Source organism: Nelumbo lutea, chromosome 5, assembly GCF_056320005.1.
Source record: "Nelumbo lutea isolate HS-2025 chromosome 5, American lotus-T2T, whole genome shotgun sequence".
In the NCBI taxonomy this organism is placed as follows: domain Eukaryota; kingdom Viridiplantae; phylum Streptophyta; class Magnoliopsida; order Proteales; family Nelumbonaceae; genus Nelumbo; species Nelumbo lutea.
Genome location: NC_142688.1, coordinates 78,364,069 through 78,389,697, shown reverse-complemented (window position 1 = coordinate 78,389,697; position 25,629 = coordinate 78,364,069). Strand labels below are relative to the sequence as shown.

The following is a 25,629-nucleotide window of genomic DNA, read 5'->3' as shown; positions in this document are numbered from 1 at the left end:
TTAAGATTGAGAAGTATGCTGCAAGTGACTTCTCCCCTTATCTTAGATTCTTCACATCACTTCTCAGTTTGTAAGCTCTAGCAACATTCAATTTCTGGGAATAAGTTAACTGATCTGTGGCTGCATTGAGTTCACAAACCACCCAATCACAGTGTAGTTTTCTTGTACCCATCTCTCATAAGATGGATCATCCTCTGAAGGAGCTTTCTTGTTCCCAGAAATAAAACCCCATTTTCCTTTGCTACAAATATGGATTTTCACTGATTGTGACCAAGCTAAGTAATTGGTCCCATCAATCTTGACTGTAGTTACAGCCAGCATAGAATCGGTTGGGGTTCCCAAAATCTGCCCATATTCAGCAGTATTCTTGTTTTCAAAGTTTGAGAAATCCATCATGCAGAGTTCGGTGGTAGTTCTTTCTTTACTGTTTCAGCCTTCAAAAAAGACACCCAACAACTTCCAAACACAAGGTATTTCAGATTCTAACAGCCGATGTCCCCAAGAGGAAGACAAAAGACCACAGTCCTTGAGTGACCTTTTGTCGAACACTCAGTGTGCAATACTTAACAGCCCACTGTTTACTGTTTCATCCTTCAAAGTATAGAGCACCGTTTATTGTTTCAGCCTTCAAGAAGGGGCTGGAATGAAGATGAGACTAGTATCACTTAGTTTTAAAACAGTCTCAGCAACTTCTCAACCCAATAATCAGCCGAATAGGACCTCCAAAGCAACCCAGAAATTTCTGAGTAGGAGCAGTCCAGCAACAGTGGCTGAATGAAGTAGTCTCAGCAGTAGTGATTCCAGAGGTATTTCGGCTACTTGATAGTCCAGAAAAGAAATAAAAAACAACCCAGAAATCTCTGGATTAAATCAGACTAGAGGATAGCCGAATAGCTGTACTGTTTCCAAGGAAACTTCGGACCTTTTAATAGTCCAGAACAGTGAAAAATTAACCCAGAAACAACTGAGCAAAGACTTACAGCAAGAGAGTCTTTGGTTTGAACAATAAACCAGGCCGAACACTTGTCCTCTAGGATGACTTCGAAAACCCTTTTCTCTGATTTTAAATCAGGCAAAGCAACTTGTTCTCTGATTCTTCTTGGTCACCGAATCCTTCTCCAAGTGTGTAGAAGCTTGGGAACCCTCCAATGACCTCCAAGAATCAGGCGGATGACTGTAAACTCTCAGCCCTAGAACCTCCTCATGTAGTTGGCTGAACTAGAACCACATGAGGGACACACCAAGCAGTGGCCTGCTCTGATACCAAGTTGAAAAACAGTCTTAGAAGTAGGGACTCTGTTTGAAACAAAGAAAAAACTAGCAAGAGAGTATTAGAGAAGAAGGGAGAGCTGCGGCAAGAGGGGTTAGAGGATGAGGAGTTCGAACATAACCTCCCTATAACTCTCTAATACACTTTTATTAAGTTAATCTTTTAGTAATTACAAGAGAGGTCCTTAGTTGGACAAGAAATTACAAAAGAGGAACATAAAAGAGTATGGGCCCAGAATAAGGCCCATTACAGAGAAGAACATAAAGATAATATACAGTAACAGCCTATGGGCCATTCGGCCCATCTTCTCTACAGCAACTTCAAGGAGATGTTTGTTTTTCCTTTCAGCCACCCCATTTTGTTGAGGTGTATTATTACACGGACTTTGGTGTACAATTCCTTTCTCAGCAAAAAAATTCCCTAAAACATTGTTAAAAAATTCCTTTCCATTATCACTTTGAAAAATTTTAATCTGAGTCTGAAATTGTGTTTGAACCATGTTATAGAAAGTTTTAAATACAATTTCAACATCTGATTTCTCTTTTAAAAGGAAAACCCAAGTGACCCTAGTATGATCATCAATAAAAGTAATGAACCAACGCTTTCCAGAAAGAGTTGTTACTCTAGAAGGACCCCAAACATCACTATGAATCATGGTAAATGGTTTTGAATTTTTATATGTTTGGGACGGAAAAACAGCACGATGATGTTTTGCTAATTCACAAGATTCACACTTAAAACATGAATGATTTTTATTCATGAATAACTTGGGAAATAGATGCTTTAACTATTGAAAGCTAGGATGTCCTAACCGATATTGCCATAACAAAACTTCATTGTCACTAGAAACTGAGATAGAGCTGAAACAAGTCTGTCGGTCTTGCCTTCCAAAGGTTGATCCTTTATTAAAGAGGTAGATGCCACCATCCAGTTTAGCACCCCCAATCATCTTCCCTGAGGTTAAATCCTGAATTTCACAACAAGAAGACCAAAAATTAACTCGACAATTATGATCAAGGGTTAGTTTGTTAACAGATAAGAGATTGTATGATAGGTTAGGAACATGTAGAACATCTTTAAGGTTTAGAGAAGGAGAAATAGACACAGTTCCTTTCCCAACAACAGTAGCAAAAGAACCATCTGCAATCTTAACCTTTTGATTCCCTGTACAGGGTGTATATGAAGAGAAGAATTGTGAAGTGCCGGTCATATGATCAGTGGCACCTGAATCTAATATCCAGGAGCCATTAGATTTGGTACAAGCAATGGCTGCAGTGAAAAAATTACCTAACTGGGCTAGAGAGCATGATGGGTTAGAGTTTCTTAACGATTGAGATTGAAACATTTTATATAAGTGCTCTATTTGTTCTTTTGTGAAAGGAAGAGACTCTGAGGATGATTGCTGCCTTGGATCTGAATTACTTATTTGAAGCGCGTGGACATCTCCCCCTGACTTGTTGTCATTGTCTGATTTTTTCTTCCAACCTACTGGTTTCCCGTGCAGCTTCCAACAGGTTTCCCGAGTATGCCATGGCTTTTTACAATGATCGCACCAAGGTCTTTTCTTTCCTCCTCGTTTATCTTCGTCTACGTCTGCACCTCGGGCCACAAGTGCGGACCCTTCATTCTCAGTTTTTGTTTCATTAACATTCTTCAACATCACTTGCCATCGTGCTTCTTCTCTATGCACTTCTGAAAAAACTTCTCTTATAGTAGGCAAGGGCTTTCGCCCTAAGATACGTCCTCGAACCTCATCAAGTTCTTTATTCAAACTAGCCAAGAAGACAAAGACCCAACCTATTTCTATCTTCTTTTTGTACCGAGTACTGTCACTCAGACTTTCCCATTCTTCTTCAAATAAATCTAGCTCCTACCAAACAGCCATCATCTCATTATAATAAGCAGTTACTTCACGCTTACCTTTGCTGCATCTTCCACATTTGGGTATTCAGTTCTGTTAGAATACACGAATCAGGGGTATTTTGATTATTTTGCTTTATCTGTTTGAGAGTGATAAGTCTATTTTATTTAAGTAAAAGTTATGTGTCCCATCTTTCATGAGAGACAATATGGTCTTTCTTGTAACTCTATTATTTGAAATAAATACAAGTGGGTCGGCTAGGGAGGACTGATTTTTCTTCTTCCTAATCTGGCCGAACCCTTCTTCTCTTCTTCTTCTTCTTCTTCTTCTCCTTCTTCTTCTCCTTCTTCTTCTTCTTCTTCTTCTTCTTTCTTCTCTTCTTTTCTACTTTAACCTATAATCGAATAGGGTTTTCTTACATGGTATCAGAGCGGTAAAACCTTGTTCTCCTTTCATTCTTCCTTGTTGCTGTCTTCTTCCTGGGTTCGCCGCCAACCATTTCAGCTTTCCTCAATTTTCTGCTAGCCTGAGTGGAAGCTCGACAAGGGGCCAAAGAGGAGTCGTCGTTTTGTGGTTCTGGAGGTGAGAATTCCTCCAGTTACTATGGTGGTGGTCGTTGAATTTGTGTACTAGACGCCCTCTATTCAGTGATACAAAGAGGGCTGTTTGTAGACAGGTATGAATAGTGCTATTTTTTGCCCAAATAGTGGACTGTGAATGTTGTGTTTTGGTTCAAAATTTTTTGTTGTGGAGGTTTGGAGTGACTAGTATGCATATCAGTCTTGTTCTTCTCTGTTTTACCTCATATGTGTGCTGAAAGTGGGGTTTTTCGACTGTTGAAGTTCACGACAATAGTGGTGTGGTGGTAGTTGTATTGTGGTGAATGGTGTATTGATGATTCTGAATACTTAAAAGTGAACCCTTGGATCTGGTGTGTGAGCAGTTCAGTAGTGTGCAGTACAAGTGCTTGATTTAATGACTGAGTGACTTCAGCCCTTGTATTTTGGTGGGTGAATGGTTCTGCAGTGTGTAGTACAGGTGTTTGATGTAATGACTGAGTGATTTCAGCTTTAGTATTTGATGTGCAATGTGTATTTGAAGAAGTTGGTGGTGCCGTAAGTGAGATAAGTTTTGTGGAAGTGTGTAAGGTTGTGTTGCATATTTGAAGGTGAATTAGTTAAGATGGCATCGATTGGAGATGGGAATGACAATAAAACAGGCGTCATGCTTTCTCCAGACTACCTAAGTGTTCAAATGACATTGTTGACAGTTGTTTGTGTATTCAGGTTTAGTACCATAAGGGTACTGTTGTAATTTCTCTTCTGTTTAGATTGTTCGACTGGACTAGTATAAATAATAAATTCATTCATTCGCCCCTATGTTCTGGAGGGCTTTCAGTCACTCGACTCACCTCTCCTCTCTTCTCCTCTCCTCTCTTCACTTGCTCTTGCCCAACATGGTATCAGAGAAAGTCGTCCAGGCCTGAAGGGTGATGTCAAGCTAACTGCTGTTGCCTCCAGTGCTGTCTCCAATTGAATTCCTAATCTGGTGAAATCAGTTCGACCCAGAAGTTACAAAATCTTTTCGTCTTCCAGCCCAAAAGTTGCTCCTCTTGTCTGCTCGACTGTAGAGAGACTATTGTTTGAGGTTTGTAGAGGGTGTTCTGTCTTCAGAAAGGCTATCATCTGAAACTAAAAAGAAGTATTGGTCATCTTCTGTTTGGCTGCCTATTGTTTGAGGATTCGTAGAAGGAGTTCCGGTTTACAGGGAGACTATCATCTGAAACTAAAAGAGGTACTATCATCCTTGTTTGTTCGACTGCCTATTGTTTGATGAACTGAGACTATCATCTGCCCTACTGTTGTCTGTTTGATTGCCTACTGTTAAGTGACTGTATTCCTTAACACAGTAACTGTTTGATGAACTGAGACTATCATCTGCCCTACTGTTGTCTGTTTGACTGCCTACTGTTAAGTGACTGTATTCCTTAACATAGTAACTGTATTCAAACTTTTTTTATTGGTATTGTGGACTGTTGATTGTTTGTTCAGCCGATTGATTGTTTGTTTAGCCGATTGATTGTTTGTTCAGCCGATTGATTGTCTGCTCAATATTAATCTTATTGATTGACTGTTCGGCTACCCTGTTGATCTCCTTGACTGGTTAGCTATCAGACCTACTAATTAGGTCATTCAAACCTGTCCTTGTACTTCAACAGTAGTGTGCAGACTTGTTTCAGTGAAACCGTAGGTCAGAAGGACCTGTTTCAGTACTACAACAGCAGTGTTCAGTTTGTTGTTTGTTCTCAGTGAAACTGTAGGTCAGAAGGACTTGTTCTTGTACTGCAACAGTAGTGTTCAGTTTGTTGTTTTGTTCTCAGTGAAACTGTAGGTCAGAAGGACCTGTTTCTACAATAGCCTTGTAGGGCTGTACTCTTTTGGTTGCTATTTCATTTTTTACTCTGATATCATGGGCAGTGAAGATTCAGCCACATTTGGAGTTTCCTCAATGCCGAATGGAATGGGTGGGGGTGACCTATCCCTTCCTATGGCTGTTGTCCCTCTTGATGGTTTAAATTACCTAGAGTGGTCAAGAGGGATCAAGTTATACATCACTGCAAGAGGGAAGATAGGCTACATTAATGGGAGGATAAAAGAACCATCCTTCGGGAGTGCTGAATATGATAGATGGAATCAGGAGAACAGTATTGTTATGTCTCGGCTCTTGGTTTCCATGCAACCTCAAATCAGGAAGGATTTCATGTGGGCTGAAACTGCGAATGAAATATGGGAACAAGCAAAGTCTACATATTCAGAATTGAGACACTATGCCAAAATTTATCAACTGCAAGTAGCATCTTCTACTTGTAGACAGGGGGAGAGGTGTTTATCGGTTTATTACTCTGACTTAACATCTGTTTGGAAAGAGTTGGATCACTACCAGAGTGTGAATTGGAAGTGTGATGAGGATGCTAAGAAGTACAAGCAGCTTGTCTCCCAGCAAAGGGTGTTTGCATTTTTACATGGTCTGAATCCTATGTATGAATCTATCAGAGTTCAGATTCTCAGCTCTAAGGATCTTCCATCTGTTCAAGAAGTCTATGCTCTTGTATAGTCTGAAGAAAGTAGGAGAAATTTGATGAACATCCCTAGTGGAGATGCTGTTGTGTTGGTTGCGAAAGGGGGTGTCTCTACTGGTGTGGGATCTTCTTCCAGGAAAGGAGATCTCCAGAAGAAAACAGAAGATAAGGACAAATTGTGGTGCATTCATGGGAAACCAAAATGGGCTCAAGATCTGACTAAGAAGCAAGGTTCAGAGGTGAATAAGAAACCAAAATGGCTACTCGAGAGAATCGGCCCCCCATTTCTACTGTGACTCAAACACATCTCACTGGACCTGACCCGAGGGAGGACATTATGAATTCCTTCCGTGACCATTTAGAGCTCTATGGTAGAGCAATTCGTCAGATGGATGCTCCCCCCTCAAGTAAATCTGAATCTCCGTTTCACATTGTTCATTTTGATGTATGGGGTCCTGTTACTTTACCATCTGAGAGTGGCTACAAGTATTTCATTACCCTCATTGATGATTATTCTAGATATACTTGGGTATACCCGATGTGAACCAGGGAAGAAGTACCAAAAATCATTCAAGATTTCCAGCGGATGGTCTTCACTCAATTTCAAACTGAAATCCAAACTTTTCAATCAGACAATGCAAAAGAATTTTTTCATAGTGACCTCACGGAATTTTTTGCTTCGCATGGTTCCCTTCATCGTAGCTCTTGTGCCCGCACACCACAACAAAATGGTGTGGCCGAACGGAAGAACCGACATCTCCTTGAAGTGGCTCGGGGTTTTGTACTTCATATGAATGTTCCCAAACGGTTTTGGCTTGAAGCTGTTCTTTGTTCCACTTACCTTATAAATCGTATGCCCTCTCGTCGGTTAGAGTACAAAGCCCCACATCAACTTCTCTTCCCTAAGGCTCCTCTTCTTTCTATTCCTCCTCGTGTCTTTGGTTGCCGGTGTTTTGTCCAAAATTTGTCTCCCACCCGTGGGAACTTGGATTCTCGGGCTATCCCTTGCATATTTCTTGGTTACTCCTTCACTCAAAAGGGATACCGTTGTTTTGATCCTGTTTCTCATAAATTCTATGTCTCCATGGATGTTTCTTTCTTTGAAGATGAGCCTTTCTATCCTATTTCTCCTCAGGGGGAGCGTAGTAATGAGGAGAAACCGGTTCAGGAGAAACTGGTTCAGCTTCCCTCTCTCCCTGACCCTCCGCCTTTTCGTGTTTTTTCTCATCGTCGCGAAGGCCAACCGAATTCAAGAGATGTAGAGAATCCGAAAGCTGTACCTTCAGTGCCACCAGACTCCTTGGGGGAGGATCATACTCACTCAGGTATTTTGGCTCCCAATGATGTCCTTGAATCTATTGAAAATGATTCCTCTACTGCTAATGATCTTGACCGCCCTATTGCTCACAGGAAGGGTGTTAGATTGTGCACCACTAAACATCCCATTTCCAACTGTCTCCTATGAGAACATTTCACCCTCATTCCGTGCTTTCCTTACCTCTATTGATAGTGTCCCTATCCCTAAGAATGTGGCAGAAGCTTTTTCAGTTCTTGAATGGACAAATGCCATGAGGGAAAAAATTAATGCCCTTCACAAAAATGGCACATAGGAACTTGTTGATCACCCTAAGGGAAAGGTTCCAGTTGGATGTAAATGGGTGTTCACAGTCAAGCATAAGGCTGATGGAACAGTGGAAAGGTATAAAGCTCGCTTAGTGGCAAAGGGATTTACTCAAGTGTATGGAGTTGATTATGCAAAAACTTTTGCCCCCGTTGCCAATATGAATTCCATTAGAGTCCTTTTCTCTCTTGCGGCTAATCTAGATTGGGTTTTACACCAGTTTGGCATCAAGAATGCATTCTTGAATGGTTACCTTGAAGAGGAAGTGTACATAATTTAACCTCCTGGTTTTCTAGCTCAAGGCAATGAGCAGAAAGTGTGCAAGTTGAAGAAGTCCTTATACGGGCTGAAACAATCACCAAGAGCTTGGTTCAGCAGATTCCATGTGGCTGTTCAGCAGAAAGGATACAAGCAATGTCAATCAGATAACACACTGTTTATGAAAAAAGGAGAAAGTAAAATTGCTGCTCTGATTGTTTATGTGGATGACATAATTGTTACTGGTGACTGGGAGGATGAAATTCAGAAATTGAAACTTTTTATTGCCACTTAGTCTAAAATGAAGGATCTAGTGTTAGACAGTTTTGTATGCCCTTAGCTTCAATCTGATTTGATGTACTTTTGTTATTTAGTGGAAATAAATAAAGTGCATGTTTGATTCATGTTGTTTGGTTTAATTCTGTGTAAAACCCTAAAACTGGACATTTATAGAGACTCGTGTTAGTTTTAAATGTTCACAGCCGTTGGATAAGTCTGGGGAGATTTATCCTGCCAAGGCTGATGCTGGTGTGCCACCAAGTGTTGGGATGGCTTGTCTCAGCCATCAGGGTAAGACCCGAGGCACATGCAGTATGGGATTACTTGAATCCTTGAACCGGACCAGATTTCCAGTATTACCCTGGACCTTGGAGATAGATGGGCAAAACTGGAAAGTTACACCTGACCCCTAGACTCGATTATGACATTTCACTAGGTGTTGGATCAGGCTGCCTTTGATATGCCAATCAGTGAGATCCTTAGCGGGGATCAAAACCTGGGTATGTTGGGGCAGTTTGAGAATTCATCTGAGTGGGTGATCATAGTGACAGAATCAGCCACTTTGTCGGACAAAGGGTAATGATCGGGAATGCACTCTCTCTGATGGAAACCAAACTGCCGGCAGTTGATTTCAATCGTTGGAATTTTGTTTTGCAAAATTAATATATTTATATATATATGTATGGTTTCGAATTGTTTGCAAATGGTTTTAATTCCCGGGATCCATGTGAGAGGAGAGTGCGGCACTGTTCCTTACAGCCGAGGGAGAGGTCCTCTCTTGTCGGGCAGTGCTTGATCATTAAGGGCTGAGAGGTTAAGTGTAAGACCATTGAGGATAATACCTGATGGGCTAATCTTGCTCCTGCCCACAGTCCCTGGGTTTTTATAAGATGGCTTGGCTCAGGGACCACTTAATGTAAGTGTTGGGCCCATAGGGTCCATATGATGGACTCAAGGGGTTCATTGAGTTTTTCAGTGAATTCGGCTGGGCTTTGTTTTAGAGGCTGGGCCGAACCCATGTGGCTGGTGTGTAGATCAATGCTTGGGTCCCACGCCATACAAAGAAGCCCAACTGGGCAGCAGATTGGAAAGTAATTAGACACTGAACACTTAATGGGCCAGAAGCCCATCTCGAGGTGGGCTGATATGATCACCCATCCTTGGGGCGAATCTGAGATTAATGTTAGTAAAAGGATTGGGCCTTTTGCCTTATCCACTCTTGGAGACCAAATTCAAATTAGATTTGAATCTGGTAACCTCCTAATAAGATCAGGAGTAAGCTAACTTTATCTGCAGATAGGATTAAAATTATCCCCTATCCAAATACTGATTTGGATTGGGATAACTCCTAATAAGGAGGTTTCTTAATCAAGAAGAAAGGAGGAGAAAAACGAACCAAGATAGAGAGAATTACAGCAGATTTCGAACCAAGAAAAATCGCAAGAAAGGTTCCTGCGAATTGAGATCAGATCTCATACTCTCCAGAAAAAGAGAAAAAGCAGTTCAGCCTTTTTCGTTTTGGAGATCTCCTCCTGCCGCCGCCATCTGCCATTGCAAGATTAGATCTTTGCAGAAAAGAAAGTCAAGAAATCTGTTCTTGACATCAGTCTTGCAAGAAAGACTGAAAAAGATTCAGTGTTTAGTACTTCCAGAGGATTCTTGTGAAGGATCCAGTGTGTAGGACGCACCCTACTGATTCTGTTCCATTCACAGCTGTGTCATCTTCAGCAGGAACGGATCTTGGAGCATTCTTTGGGCGTGAACACCAACTTTGGGAGATAGTGCTTCTCTGGATCAGGTATATTCCTCCCATTTGTCTTTTGGTACAGATCTGGTTTGATTATGGTTCAAGTAGAATCCTTGAATATTGTATTCTAAATTTAGGGAATATGATTCCCAGTTGGGAGAAGGTAGGAAATTTTTGAAATTTGCCCACCCATTCCGCAACCTTTATGGCGTCCATTAGATGGATCCTACCATTCTTTCATCTAGGACCTGCCAGATACTTCCTTGGAATTGAAGTCGCCCGATCAAAGAAGGTATCTTCATTTCTCAAAGGAAATATGTCCTAGATTTACTTCAGGACACTGGGAAGATGGGGGTGAAGCCAGTTGACTCTCCCATTGACCCCAACCATAAATTAGGTGACAACTGTGGTGAATCTCTCAAGGATGTGAAACAGTTTCAGAGGCTTGTAGGGAGATTGTTATACCTTTCTATGACTCGCCCAGACATTGCATATGCTGTTGGTGTCCTCAATCAGTTCATGCATGCTCCTAGGTCTTCCCATCTTGAAGCAGCAGAGAGAATCCTCCGATATCTAAAAGTTGAAAACAGTTCACTTGATGTATGGAGCTGTTTGAGATTAGATGCAAAACAGAAATTAAACAAACAAGAGAGGAAGGGAAGAGAGAGAGCTGGCGGCAATGAGTGTTAGAGAGCCTTTCAGATAGCACAAAATCCGTTCTGTTGCTGCCATATGAGTATCTCTAAGAGCATGCATGAACTGGCTAATGCAACTGACAGCATACGCAATATCTGGCCCAGTCATGCACAAATACAAATGCTTCCCGAGAAGTCTCTGAAAGACCCCTTTGTCTTCCAACAAAGTTCCATCCGAAGCTGAAAGTTTGTAACTCATATCAATGGGAGTTGCAGCTGGTCTTGCACCCAGTTTTCCAGTTTTAGACAACAAATCAAGAACATATTTCCTTTGGGAAATAAGAATCCCATCCTTGGATCAGGCAACTTCTATGCCAAGGAAGTATCTCAACTCCCCTAGATCCTTAATCTCAAATTTTGTACGGAGGAAAGACTTAAGAGCCAGAATGCCTGAGGCATCATCACCAGTCACTATAATGTCATCAACATACACAATGAGATACACTGCTAGAGATTCACTTTTCTTTACAAACAGAGTATGATCTGACTAGGTCTGAACATAGCCGAATTTAACAAGTGCAGCTTTAAATCTCTAAAACCAGGCTCTAGGAGATTGTTTGAGACCATAAAGTGATTTCTTCAATTTACATACCTTTCCTTGCATATCTTTCCCATACATTCCTGGAGGAAGACACATGTAGACCTCCTCATGTAAGTCACCATTCAGAAATGCATTCTTTACATCTAACTGATAGAGAGGCCAATCAAAGTGAACTGCCAGAGATAAAAGATTCCTCACAGATGTCATCTTGGCAACAGGGGCAAAAGTCTCCAGGTAGTCAATCCCATATGCCTGTGTGTAGTCTTTTGCAACAAGTCTGGCCTTGTACCTCTCAATAGTTCCATCAGCCCTGTATTTAATGGTAAAGACCCACTTGCACCCAACTGGATCCTTCTCTTCAGGCAAATCCACCACCACCCAAGTACCATTTGCATGTAGAGCATCCATTTCAGTCTTCATGGCATCTCTCCATTCTGGAATCCAAAGAGCTTCTGAGATAGACATAGGAATGGGGTTAGAAGCAACAGAAGAGAGGTAGGCAAAGTATGAAGGAGAAAGCAGGTCATAAGAAAGGTGTTTGGAAATGTAGTGTGCAGTACACTTCCACTTCCCTTTCCTAACAGCAATATCAAGATCTGGGAAGGATGATTCCAAAGGAGCTAAAGCAGTACCTGTTATCTCATCTGTGATTGGGAATGTACGAGCCTCGTCTGTTGTAAGGGAAACTACTTGCTCATTCCTGGATCTCTGCCTTTGATACACTTTGGGATTATGGGTAGGATGAGGAGGTAAAGAAGTAGGGGCACTAGGACAAGAGGTATGAAGTGATTGATCATCCTTTGATTCATTTGGTGAGGATACAGGTTTGTCAAGAGGGTCAACTGGGACAGGAAGAGGAAGAGCAAAAACTTGTGACAGACTCTCCCCCTGTGGACAATGTCCTTCCTGCGAGGAACCATAAAAAGGAAAAAGTTGATCAAAGGTAACATCCATAGAAAAATGTCGGGTGCCAGTCTTTGCATCAAAACAACAATAACCCTTTTGTGTGGGGGAGTAACCAAGGAAGATACATTTGTAGGCTTTCGGTTCAAACTTATGTCTCTGCACACTTGGAATGTGAACATAGCAGGTACAACCAAACACACGGAGAGGAATTGGGAAGAGATCCTTGTCTGGATGAAGAAGACAGAAGGGGGATTTAAACCCTAAAACCCTGGATGGCATATGGTTTAAGAGATAGGTAGCAGTAAGTACAGCATCACCCCAAAATCTTGTGGGAACATGTGAGGCAAACAAAAGGCTCCTTGCAACTTCAACAATATGTCTATTTTTCCTCTCAGCAACTCCATTTTGTTCAGGGGTTCTAACACAGGAGCTTTGATGAATAACCCCCATGTCAGAGAGATACAAGGATAAACTCTTCTAAAAATACTCTTTTGCATTGTTAGATCTGAAAACCTTAATTCTGGTATCAAATTGAGTTAAAACAAGCTCATGAAATTGCCTCACAAGTCTTGGGACTTCATCCCGGGATTTCATTAAATATATCAAAGTGAATCTAGAAAAGTCATCTATAAACAGGATAAAATATCTGTAACCCCCCATAGAGGATAAGTGGTAAGGCCCCCACACATCAGAGTGCACAATATGAAAAGGAAAAGAGGATATTTTATTGCTCATAGCATAATTTTTTCTACAATGCTTTGACAACTGATAGGACTCACAATTGAGACTGGACACACTGACTCCCTTAAACAGTTTGGGAAACAAATGACTTAAAGCAGAAAAAGGTAAATGACCCAACCGACAATGACTCATCATAAATTGACTGATAGACTCTGGAAAAGTAGAACCAAAAGCAACAGTCTTGGGATGATCAAAGCATTGGCCAGGGGTGTCGAGCAAGTATATTCCATTCGCTTCATGGCCACTCCCAATCACCTTCTGAGACTTCAGGTCCTGAAACACACAGTGAGAAGGGAAAAAGGTTACACAACAATTCAATGAATTGGTCAAGCTACTTACAGATAATAAGTTGGTATTTAATTTAGGTACATGAAGATTGGAAGATAAGATAAGGAGTCTGTAGTCTTGACAATTCCCTTGCTAGAAACAGGGGCAAGAGAACCATCAGCTAAGGTGATTTTGTCACGACCAGGAAGTAAATCACATGAAACAAACAAAGTGAAAAAGGTTGGTCATGTGATCAGAAGCACCTGAGTCTATGATCCATGGGGTTTTGAGATTACCTGAGGTGGATGCATGGTTAGCAAAAGCCCTTATACCTGAGTGAGCAAATGCGGTGGTGGTTGGACTTCCAAAAGGGTTGGATGATGAAGTTACACCTTCAAGCTGGTTGATCATCTTTCCAAATTTCTCATATTCAGCTTTCATGGCTGCCAACTGTGCACTGGTAGATTCAACCTCTATATTTGTGCTTGTGGCTACATGTGCACTTCCTGTCTTTCTACTATCATTCTTCTTCTGGAATCTGATAGGAACAAGATTGGGATGCAATTTCCAGCACTTGTCCTTTGTGTGCTTCGGCTGTTACAATATTCACACACCACCTCCTTCTTTCCTGTGCCACTGTGAGCTCCTGTAACCCCTTTGGGTTTAATTCCCATATTTGCAAAATGATCATTGATACTGACTCTTTGAACCTGCGCTTGCCTCCACTTTCTTTACTACTGACCAAAGCATATGCTTGTGACAATGAAACATCTTCCTTGGACAAGATGTTTTGCTTTGTAATGTTTTATTCAGAGTTCAGCCCTATCAAGAACTCAAAGACCCTATTCCTTTCAACCAATTTCCTGTATGTTTCAACATCCTTTAGGGTATCCCATGTCACAGCCTCTATCAAATCAATCTTTTTCCATAGAGATTTCAGGGTGGAGAAGTATGTTGCAAGTGACTTCTCCCCCTGCCTTAGATTTTTCACATCACTTCTCAGTTTGTAGGCTCTGGCAACATTCAACTTCTAGGAGTAAGTTTCTACAACGCTATCCCATATTTCTTTAGCCGAGTTCATCCACAAATAATGTTGGCTAATCTGTGGCTGCATTGAGTTCACAAGCCACCCAATCACTGTGTAATTCTCCTGCACCCATTTCTCATAAGAGGGATCCTCCTCTGGGGGAGCTTTCTTGCTCTCAGAGATAAACCCCCACTTTCCTCTAATGCAAATATGAATTTTTACGGATTGTGACCAGGCCAAATAATTGGTTCCATCCAATTTAACTGTAGTTACAGCCAACAAGGAATCAGTTGAAGTTCCCAAATTATGTCCATATTCAGCAGTGCTCTTGTTCTCAATTTCTAAGAAGTCCATTATGTAACAACTTCAATTAGGGTTTCGGCAAGCCTTCCAAAGGCGACCTGATTTCAAAGAACTCAGATTGGGTTGAAACAATAGCAAACACAGCAACACACAAACTCAGTTCAGATCTAACAGCCGTGAGAACCAAGTTCAGTGGCAGCACTTTCAAGGAGAAGAAACCCTGATTCAGCCTTCAAGGAACAACCTGCCGGCCTCCAAACAATGTGTATCCTTGGTTCCCAACAATAATTTCCGAAGGAGAACAAAAAATACAGTCCACAGTACCTAAGAGGATTTTTTACAAACCCTATGTATGCAATAGTCAATACTTCACTGTTAACCCAACAGAAATCACTTCAAGAACACTCCAGAATAACAGCTGAACCACTTAGTTTAGATAAGTTTTCAGCAGTTTTGGAAGTCCAATAACAGCTGAACCACACTTCCAGAATAACCCAGAAATTTCTGAGTAGAATCAGTCCAGCAACAATGGGCCGAATGGAGGTGTGCTTTGAATGCTTTAACAGTCCTCCCAAATAACAAAATAACTCAGCAAAGAACTGAGAAAACAACTTACAATATCTCTGGTTTGAACTTCAAACCAGGCCGAACACTTTGCTCTCTGAGCATGCTTCGAAATCCCCTTTTTCTGATTTCAAATCAGGCTGAAAAACTTGCTCTCTGATTCTTCCTGGTCACGAACCCTTCTCCAAGTGTATAGAAACTTGGGCACACTCCAATGACCTCCAAGAACCAGGCGAATGACTGTAAACATTCAGCCCTAGAACCTCTTCATGCAGTTGGCTGAACTAGAACCACATGAGGGACACGCCAAGCAATGACCCGCTCTGATACCAAGTTGAAAACAGTTCACTTGATGTATGGAACTGTTTGAGATTAGATGCAAAACATAAATTAAACAAACAAGAGAGGAAGGGAAGAGAGAGAGCTGGCGGCAATGAGTGTTAGAGAGTGAGTTTCAAACTTAACCTCACTCTAACACTCCAAACATTTTATTAAGGTGTTAATCTTTGATAAATTACAGAGAGGCCCTTGAGTGGGCAGAAAAATACAAAAAACAGAACATTACAGAGTATGGGCCTAGAATAAGGCCCATAACAAAGAGAAACATAACATAACATAAAATGACAGTCTATGGGCCATTCGGCCCATCTTCTTTTCACTAAAGAAGTATCCAGGTACTGGTTTGTTATTTCAAAAGCACAAACATTTGAAAGTTGAAGTTTATACAGATGCAGATTGGGCTGGATCCCAAAGTAACAGAAAGTCTACCAGTGGCTACTGCACCTTTATAGGAGAGAACCATGTTACATGGAGGAGTAAAAAGCAAAATGTGGTGGCTAGATCCAGTGCTGAAGCTGAATATCGTGCTATGGCCCACGGGGTTGCTGAAGGCATGTGGATAAAGAATTTGTTGGGGGAGTTGGGTTTCCCAGTGGCCAAACCTATAACTCTATTTTGTGATAACAAAGTAGCTATAAGCATTGCTGCTAATCCGGTGCTACATGATAGAACAAAGCACATCGAAGTTGACAAGCATTTTATCAGAGAGAAAGTTATCACAGGCGAAATGTGTACCCCCTATGTCACTTCTGAGAACCAACTTGCAGACATCTTTACAAAGGGTTTAAACCTTTCTAGACATCATGATCTTTGTGACAAGTTGGGCATGATTGATATGTATGCACCAACTTGAGGGGGAGTGTTGACAGTTGTTTGTGTATTCTGGTTTAGTACCATAAGGGTACTGTTGTAATTTTTCTTCTGTTTAGATTGTTCGACTGGACTAGTATAAATAATAAATTCATTCATTCGCCCCCTATGTTCTGGAGGGCTTTCAGTCACTTGACTCACCTCTCTTCTCTCTTCTCCTCTCCTCTCTTCACTTGCTCTTGCTCAACAGACATCTATTAAGCTGAATGGTGAGAATTATGTGTCGTGGGCAAAATCTATGGAAGTTCTTAAAGGCCAAGAGAAAGGTAAAACATGTGAGAGAGGAGAAACCTTCCTCTGATTCTCCGGGGTTCAGTGACTGGGAACAGGAAGATGCACAAATAATGACATGGCTATGGAACAACATGGAACCAAAAATTAGTGTGAACTTTATGTTCCTATATACAACTAAAGAAATCTTGGATCATGCTAAGAAGCTATACTCCGGACAAGACAATACAACTAGGGTGTATCAGTTGTACAAAGAGTACTTTAATCTAAAGCAAGGCAATCAAAGCTTGGAGGAATACTATGCAAGCCTGAGGAATATCCGAAATGAGCTCGATGTGTATCATCCTCTGACATCGGATGTTCAGATTCAACAACAGTAGCGTGAACAACTTGATGTGACAAGGTTTCTGGTGGGTTTGAAGGTTGAGTATGAGCATGTCCAAGCACAAATATTGGGGGGGGTGTCTACTCTTCCCTCACTTGAAGGAGTTTTTGCCCGTCTTAAGAGGACATCTATTGAGTCTGTAGAGCATTCCTCACTCTCGGAGAGATCTGGTTTCATGGTGACTAAAGGGGGTGGCCGTGGAAATAGAGGTGGTGGTGGTAGTAGTGGACTTCCAGGCAACTGTGGTGGTCCCATGTTTAACCGTACTGGTGGCCGGAGTGGAGGTCGAGACTCAGGGGGAGGTCGTGGTAAAGGAAGAAGTAATGCCCCTAGGAAGTGTACACATTGTGGGTTAGAGGGGAACACAGTTAATTTCTGCTATGCTTTACGTGGTCCACCCAACACTTGGGCTAACCATGCTATGACTAAGGGTAGTGGTACAATTACTGAGAGCCAACACTTTGACCCGATTCCCTCCACATCTCCTAGTGCTTCTGGGAAGGAGATGGTGAGTGTATCCCGTGGAGTATATGAGCAATTCCTTCAAACATCTCAGTAGAACACCGCTACCCTTGCCCATTCAGGTATGGGTTGCTTGGCTTCCAAGTCCCCACACTAGATCATTGACTCTGGAGCCTCAGACCATATGTCTGGGACTCCAAATGTATTTTCTTCCCTCTCTCGGCCCTCCACATCTCAAATAGTTACACTTGCTAATGGTTCTACATCTCTCATCTATGGTGTTGGTGATGTTGATCTCTCCTCGTCTTTATCATCTGTTTTATATGTTCCCAAGTTCCCCTTAAACCTTATGTCTGTTAGTAGATTAACCAAGTCTCTTAATTGTTCTATAACCTTTTATCCCTCTTCTTGTGTGTTTCAGGATCTCAAGACGGGGATGAAGATTGGTGGAGGGCATGAGGCAGGTGGATTGTTCTATAACCTTGCTTGGCTTCCAAGCCCCCACACTAGATCATTGACTCCGGAGCCTCAGACCATATGTCTGGGACTCCTAATGTATTTTCTTCCCTCTCTCTGCCCTCTACATCTCCCATCTGTGGTGTTGGTGATGTTGATCTCTCCTCCTTGTCTTTATCATCTGTTTTATATGTTCCCAAGTTCCCCTTTAACCTTATGTCTGTTAGTAGATTAACCAAGTCTCTTAATTGTTCTATAACCTTTTATCCCTCTTCTTGTGTGTTTCAGGATCTCAAGACGGGGATGAAGATTGGTGGAGGGCATGAGGCAAGTGGATTGTATTACCTTGATGGTGGTGGCCCTCTAGTAGCTTTTCAGTCATCTCTTACTCCTCTTCAATGGCATTGCAGGCTTGGTCATCATTCTCTCAAGGCTCTGAAGTTGCTGGTCCCATCCTTGAGTCATCTTTCATCTTTGGATTGTGAGTCATGTCAACCGAGGAAACATCATAGAGTCTCTTTTAGTCCAAGAGTTGATAGTCGTGTCTCGAGTCCTTTTTCTTTAGTTTATTCTGATGTCTGGGGTCCAATCAAAGTGATGTCATACAGTGGCTATAAGTATTTTGTAATTTTTGTTGATGACTTTTCAAGAATGACATGGATTTATCTTATGAAAGATCGTAGTGAATTGTTTTCTATTTTTCAAAAATTTTATGCTGAAATGCGCACCCAATTTGGTGTTCATATTAAAATTCTTCGCTCCGATAACGCCAAAGAGTATAGCTCATCACCATTTCAGCAATACTTAGAGCACCATGGGATAATTCATCAAACTTCTTGTGCCTACACCCCACAACAAAATGGTGTAGCTAAACGGAAAAATCGACATCTCCTTGAAACTGCTCGGTCCTTGATGCTTAATATGAATGTCCCAAAGCATTTTTAGAGTGATGTCGTCCTCACATCCTGTTTTCTAATCAATCAGATGTGCATGTCCATCCTTGGAAGTCAATCCCCCTTCTTCGTGTTGTTTCCTACCTTGTCTCCCTTTCCTCTCACCCCAAGATTCTTTGGATGTGTTTGTTTTGTTCACATCTTGGGGCCTAGTTTAGACAAGTTAGATGCATGGGCTACTAAGTGTATCTTCCTTGGCTACTCCAGGACTCAGAAAGGGTATAAGTGCTATAACCCTAAATTCCATAAGTCATTTGTGTGCTCTGATGTCACATTCTTTGAATTAGTTCCTTTTTTCTCAGATGCTGTGGTTTCTTCTCCTTCCTCCGTAGTTCCTCTTTCCGTCCTTGTTGTGGATCCCCTTCCCGTGGCTCCCATTCCTGTTGCAGATTCACATCCCTTGCCAGTTACTACTGAGAGGCCGCCAATCACACAAGTGTATACCCATAGAAGAGCATCGGCCCCTCCTCCAACTCAGCCCTCATCGACAGATCCTACTATTGCTTTTTCTCCCTCAGATCTTGATCTTCCTATTGCTCTGCGGAAAGGTAAACGTACTTGTACTTCTCATCCTATCTCACTATGTTTCAGCTGCTCACCTTTTTGCTTCTCATTGCAACTTTATATCATTGATCTCATCTATTTCCATTCCCAAGACTGTCCAAAAAGCCCTTACCTCCCCAGGGTGGCAGCAAACCATGGACGAGGAACTCTCTGCTCTACAACACAATCGCACGAGGGAACTCATTGTTCTTCCTCCTGGTAAGCATGTTGTTGGTGTAAGTGGGTCTACATAGTGAAGTATCTTCCAATGACTCTTCATTTCCTGCATCACCCTCCCTTCATCAAAATAGCTGGAACCTGAACCTTAGAAGACTCTTAAGAGATGTGGAAATTAACCAAGTTGTTGATCTTCTTCATACCCTTATGAAGGTTTACGTTTCCCCACACTCTTCTGACCTTCACATTTGGACCCCTCACCCTACTGACAAGTTCTCAGCTAAGACTTTCTTTTTTTAAGTTTCTTACTGCAGAGGAGCAGTATACCTCCTATTTTCTACTAAGAAAATATGGGTCTCCCACATTCCTCTCACAGTGTGCTTCTTTGTGTGGGAAGCATGTTTGAGGGGAACAAAATAAACACCTACAACCTCCTCCAGAAGAAAAACAAAGGCAGATTATATCTTTCTCCTTATGCTTGTAGCCTATGCCTTAGATATGGAGTGTTAGCTGACCATCACTCTCTCAACCTAATTAGTTTCTCATCTATCCTTAAGGAGTCAGAGCTCTTGTTCTTCTCTCCTTTTTGACTATTAATAAACTTATCTCTTCCCGACAATGACAATGAATAACACTCTAAAAGTCACATATTTTGAACCATGACAATGAATAAGTCAGATCAATTTGGACTAGATTATATCTAGCTTCATGTATATTTGGCAATTTTGTGAATTATTCTGAATAATCAGATAGTACACAGTAACTACGACATTTGGTTTAGAGATTTATGGCTGCCAAATGCATTATTACTATTATAGAATAGCTAACTTAATATCAATTTGCAGATTTTCCTATAAGGGAAACTAATCTTAATATCAGCACTAGGGGTATTATCCTCAAATTTCATTTAAATTTGTCAATTTATAATTAGACGATATGCAAATTTAAGGAAATTTAACTCCTTGCCAATTTTCTTGAAATAGATGTTGTATTTAACTTAAGGCATTTCTTGTGTATTTTATTTATTGTTGTATTGATTATTATGTTTCATAACTATTTTTTTTTTCTATTTGATAAGTAATAATCCTTGATTTGGGGTGGGCATGGACCACACTATTATAATATTCCTATATTAAATTCTTCCAAGTAACTTGTTATACAAACTTCTCACATATAGCTTTATGCATGCAATTCACCGTGCTGAGAAAATCATCTTATTGCAGAGTGAACCCAATGGAAAGTCTTCAGAGGATGTAATTACAGTCATTGAAGCTCCACGGCAGTCAGATCTGATGATAGAACTGGTAAAGAAGTTGAAACCACAGGTTGTGGTTACAGGGATGGCTCATTTTGAGGCAGTAACTAGTTCAGCTTTCGAACACCTTTTAGACACCACAAGACAGATTGGCTCTCGAATTTTCCTAGATATATCTGACCATTTTGAGTTGTCAAGTCTTCCTGGTTCAAATGGAGTTCTGAAATATCTATCAGGAAATTTTCTGCCCCCACATGCAGCAGTTATATGTGGTCTTGTTAAAAATCAGGTAAATCCTGTTCCACTGATATAACTTTTTGGAGACTGATGATGGATATGAATTTCTGTTTTGTTGATTTGGGCATAGAAGCTTAGGACCTGATGGCAAGTTGAGCATCTATGTTGTGTATCTTCTATTTATTTGTACCAATTTTCAGAACCTGAAAGTTGCTATTTTTTTATTCATCATATTTTTGTCAACCATTAGTTTACTCTAAATATAGGTTTCTGTTTAATGATTGATGCAAAATACTCTCCAGGTTTATTCAGATTTGGAAGTAGCTTTTGTGATTTCAGAAGAGGAAACCATTTTTAAGGCATTGTCCAAGTCAGTGGAGTTACTAGAAGGTGGTACAGCTTTGTTTAGCCAATATTATTATGGTTGTTTATTCCATGAGCTTCTAGCTTTCCAACTTGCTGATCGCCATCTTCCTGCAGAGGTTTGCTGGTCTATAGTTCTTTCCTTTTTGTTTCCCAATATGATTGTAATGAGAATCATAGTTCTGAGACATTTGTAACTTGCTGTTATGTATCTAAATGAATTTAGAATTTATTTGACTGATTTGCAGCCTTGGTTCCTTTTTATTTATTTCCCTCAATTTTCTTAGGGATTGGTAATGGGGAATGTTGATGTTTGTTTAGATGCTTGATTATTAGAGATAATACTCTAAAAAATCTTTTGTGATTCCCTGTCTTTAAAAAATCATTATCATTCTACAGTCTATTAAACAGGTATTAGAGTGAGTACGGAAGAATTACATTTGGTGGCTTCTGTCTTCTCCCTTTCCTTATTCATTGTATTTTTTCTCAAGTGCCATTTGCTTGAGGGATTGATTATCTGAATGTGTATCTGAGAACCAAAGTTTTTCACAGAAACACCTTCTGTGATGATAGACTGGGCAGGTTTGGAAACTTTGCTGCCAGTCCTCTAAATGATACTTAAGCCCTTCAACTATACTCTTTGCAACATGCTTACAGTAAAAGTGTTCATATCCCTTTTATTCTCTCTCATTGTTTTGGATTCAATGGTATCCCAAATGGTAAATGAAGGCATGCCTTACCCAATTTCTGCCTCCATCAGCAATTGAGTTCTACATAAAGTTATGGTAAGCTTTCGTAAATGGTAAAAGCATAGTTCTATCATATTGGATGAAACAACATTTGTATCTATATCCATTTTCTGAATTTAAGAAATTAAAAGTAGCATCTGATACTCTGAGTTCCCATATCAACAGATATATCTCTACTTGTTTAGGGATTGTAGAACTGGAAAGTAAATAGCCTGTATTCAAAATATGCAAAGAGAGAAAAACTGAGATATCGTACTTCTAAGTTAGAGAATAAAAACAGGAAACAAAGCAGTGTTCTCTTTAATAAGCAATGCAAGCATCATTGGCCTTGTCCAGTTGTTCTTTTCAAGGCCCTTATCACAAAAGGACGAGATGTAACTAATGGGTTTGTTGCAATAGAAAGGGGTTGTGGGTTATTACATCTTTTCCTTCTGTTATTTAAGGCCATGATGGCCAAGCCCCTTTTTTATGGTAAAATAAAATTTATTAAAATAAGTATTAGCAGAGAAATACAGAAGAAATAAGAAGAGAGGAGAGAGAGAAGGGAAGTATTTGGGAGTCAAATCTGTTCTGGCGGCAGCAGAATATATTATTATATATAGGGCGAAACTTAAAAGATAAGAAAAAAACTCTTATGCCCCTGCAACATTCTCAGTACATAAACAAATTAAAAACTAAGTTGTTTTAAACAGAAGATCAGAAAATAAACTAAGCAAATTAACCAGAATAAACTGAGCTATTTCAACACTCCCCCTCAAGTTGGGACAAAGATGTCAATCATGCCCAACTTGTCACACAAATTATTGTGTTACACAGGATGAAGACCCTTGGTGAAAATATCTGTGAGTTGTTCTTCTAAACTGACATAGGGAGTGCATACTTCTCCACTCTCATGTTTTTTCCTAATAAAATGTTTGTCCACTTAAATATGTTTTATCCTATCATGAAGGACTGGGTTGGTGGCAATGCTGATGGAGACTTTATTGTCACAAGATATTGACATAGGGCTGTTAACTGCAAAGCCCAGTTCACCTAATAGGTTCTTTATCCACATGATTTCAACAACTCCATGAGACATAGCTTTGTATTCTACTTAAGCACTGGACCTAGCCACCACACTTTGTTTCTTACTTCTCTAGGTGACTAGGTTTCCTCCCACAAAGGTACAGTACCCACTAGTAGACTTTCTGTCATCGACTGTTCCTGCCCAATCAGCATCTGGATACACTTCAACTTTCAAATGTGCACGTTTCTAGAACAACAAACTGGCCTCTGGGAACTTCTTGAGGTATCTAGGGATCCTTTTTGTAGCTTCAAAGTGGGAAGTCTTAGAATTATGCATGAACTGACTAAGGAGACTCACTATACAAGCAATGTCAGGTCTGGTCATATACAAATATAAGGACATCCCTTGAAACTTCTCTGGAACTTGTTCACATTTTTCATAGCCTCCCCCTAACTGTTAGCCAGCTGAATTAGGTTCAATGGGTGAATCAATTGGCTTCACTCCTAAATTGCCTATGTCCTCTAAAAGATCCAGTATGTATTTCCTTTGAGAAATAAAGATGCCCTTTTGAGAGCGAGCAACTGCAATCCCAAGGAAATAACTGAAGGGGCCTAGATCTTTCACTTTGAACTGAGTGGCTATGAATTTCTTCAACTTCTGTATTTCAGTCTTCCAATCTCTTATGACCACTATGCATAGTTGTCAAGGCGATTAGGCGAGCTAGGCGACACCTAGGCAATGGAATCTATAAATATAAAATCTATAGATTTCAGCCATATATTCATATATATTAATGATAGATTTGGCTGTTAAAAACTGAAGTGAGAAGTGAGAACAATGACTGAATCAGTGAAGGGAGGAGAGGAGTATAGGGCGGAGCCTTTGTTTTTTCAAAATAAAAAATGGACTCATGGGGCGGATGACTGACGACTAAGAACAGTCATGGACTCATGGAGCGGAAGATGATGATGATGATGATGATGATGATGATGATGAGTGGAGAAAGGGAGGACTGAGGAGTATAGGGACGGAACCCTTGTTTTTTCAAAGAAAATGAAAAAATGTCTGAGCTGAGAAGACAGAACTCAGGAATGATTTGACTGAAATCTGGAAAAGAAAAAGAAAGGGAGGATTGGCGGAGCCCCTGTTTTTTCGGAAAAAAATGTTTGAAATCTAGAAAAGAAGAACTTACCTGCTGGAGCTGAGGTGCGATGGAGTTGGGCTGGGGTTTGAAGTCTTTGGTTCTCCTCCCTCTCCAATTGAACCAAAAAAACCCTTTTGACATAAAAAAAAAGGCTGTATACTTGGTCTTAATACTAAAATGATATCATGTAACCAGATTTATTTTAAAAGAATAAAACATCCAATAAAAATATCAATAAAATTAAAAATAATAATAATTTTTTAGATGAACGTAGGCGCCTGCCTTGTATGTAGGCACTCGATTAAGGGGTTGTTTGATTGCACATTTCAAAGGTCTGAATCTGAAAATGTTGCTTTTTAGATCCTCACACTTGTTTGGTTTTAACTCTTAAACTTGATCTGAATCTTATTTTCAGATTTGAATATAATAGAGATTGGGTTGGATCTTAACGCGCTCAGACGCGTTTCAGAGCCGGTGCATAGTCGAAAATACCCTACAATATTTTGGAAATGATGCACGCTATCACTGTATTCTCGAGCGCTTAGACTCATTTGGTTTCTCTCTCTCTCTCTCTCTCTCCGCCTTGTCATCCTGCCACCGCCGCTGCAAATTGCAACAGTGGCTCTCTCTCTCCCCCTTTCTTCCCTGTTCTCTCTCTCCCTCCCCTGTATTCCCATCACTGCCACTGCTGCTGCAAGTTGCAACAGCGGTGGTTCAGTGAATAATAATAATAATATTTGTATTAATTATTAATTATAAATTATTTTTATTAATTATTAATTATTTTAATATTTTTATTAAGCATTAATTATTTTTGTTAAATTTATTTATGTTATTTATTAACTATTAACTACTTTTATTAACTAGTAATTTTTAACTATTTCATTAATTTTTAAAAATTATTTTAATATTTTTATAGTCATTAATTTTTCTTTTAATTTTAATCGTTTCATTTATAAATTAGTAATTATTAATTTATTATTTATTATTTGTATTATTTCAATATTATTTTGAGGTTGAAAATTATTTTTTATGAGATAATGCAAATTTAACTCAACATTTCCAAGTAGTATGTTTTAGGGGTAAAATAGTAAAATCAGTAAATTTCAGATGGTAAAGGGTTGATCCAACACAAACAAACTTATGGATTTAGATCCTCTAAAAAGTAGAAAAGCATTTATGCCTCTTTTCAGATTTCAGACACTTTTAATATCTTTTTAACTTTTCATAAGTCTCTGGGCGGTTGCCTAATATGCAAAACTTGTGTTGTTTGGGTGAGGCGACCATGAAAAACCGCCTA

General features: G+C 40.1%; 1 protein-coding gene across 1 annotated transcript in view; it reads left to right on the top strand.

Annotated features, from left to right (window-relative positions):
* Positions 1-25,629, top strand: part of MMT (methionine S-methyltransferase) — a 120,576-nt gene that overhangs the window by 56,939 nt on the left and 38,008 nt on the right. Inside the window, exons 9-10 of the mRNA XM_088947708.1 lie at positions 20,799-21,119; positions 21,370-21,549. Of these exons, the coding sequence (XP_088803834.1) occupies positions 20,799-21,119; positions 21,370-21,549 (501 nt within the window). The remainder of the gene's footprint in view (positions 1-20,798; positions 21,120-21,369; positions 21,550-25,629) is intronic.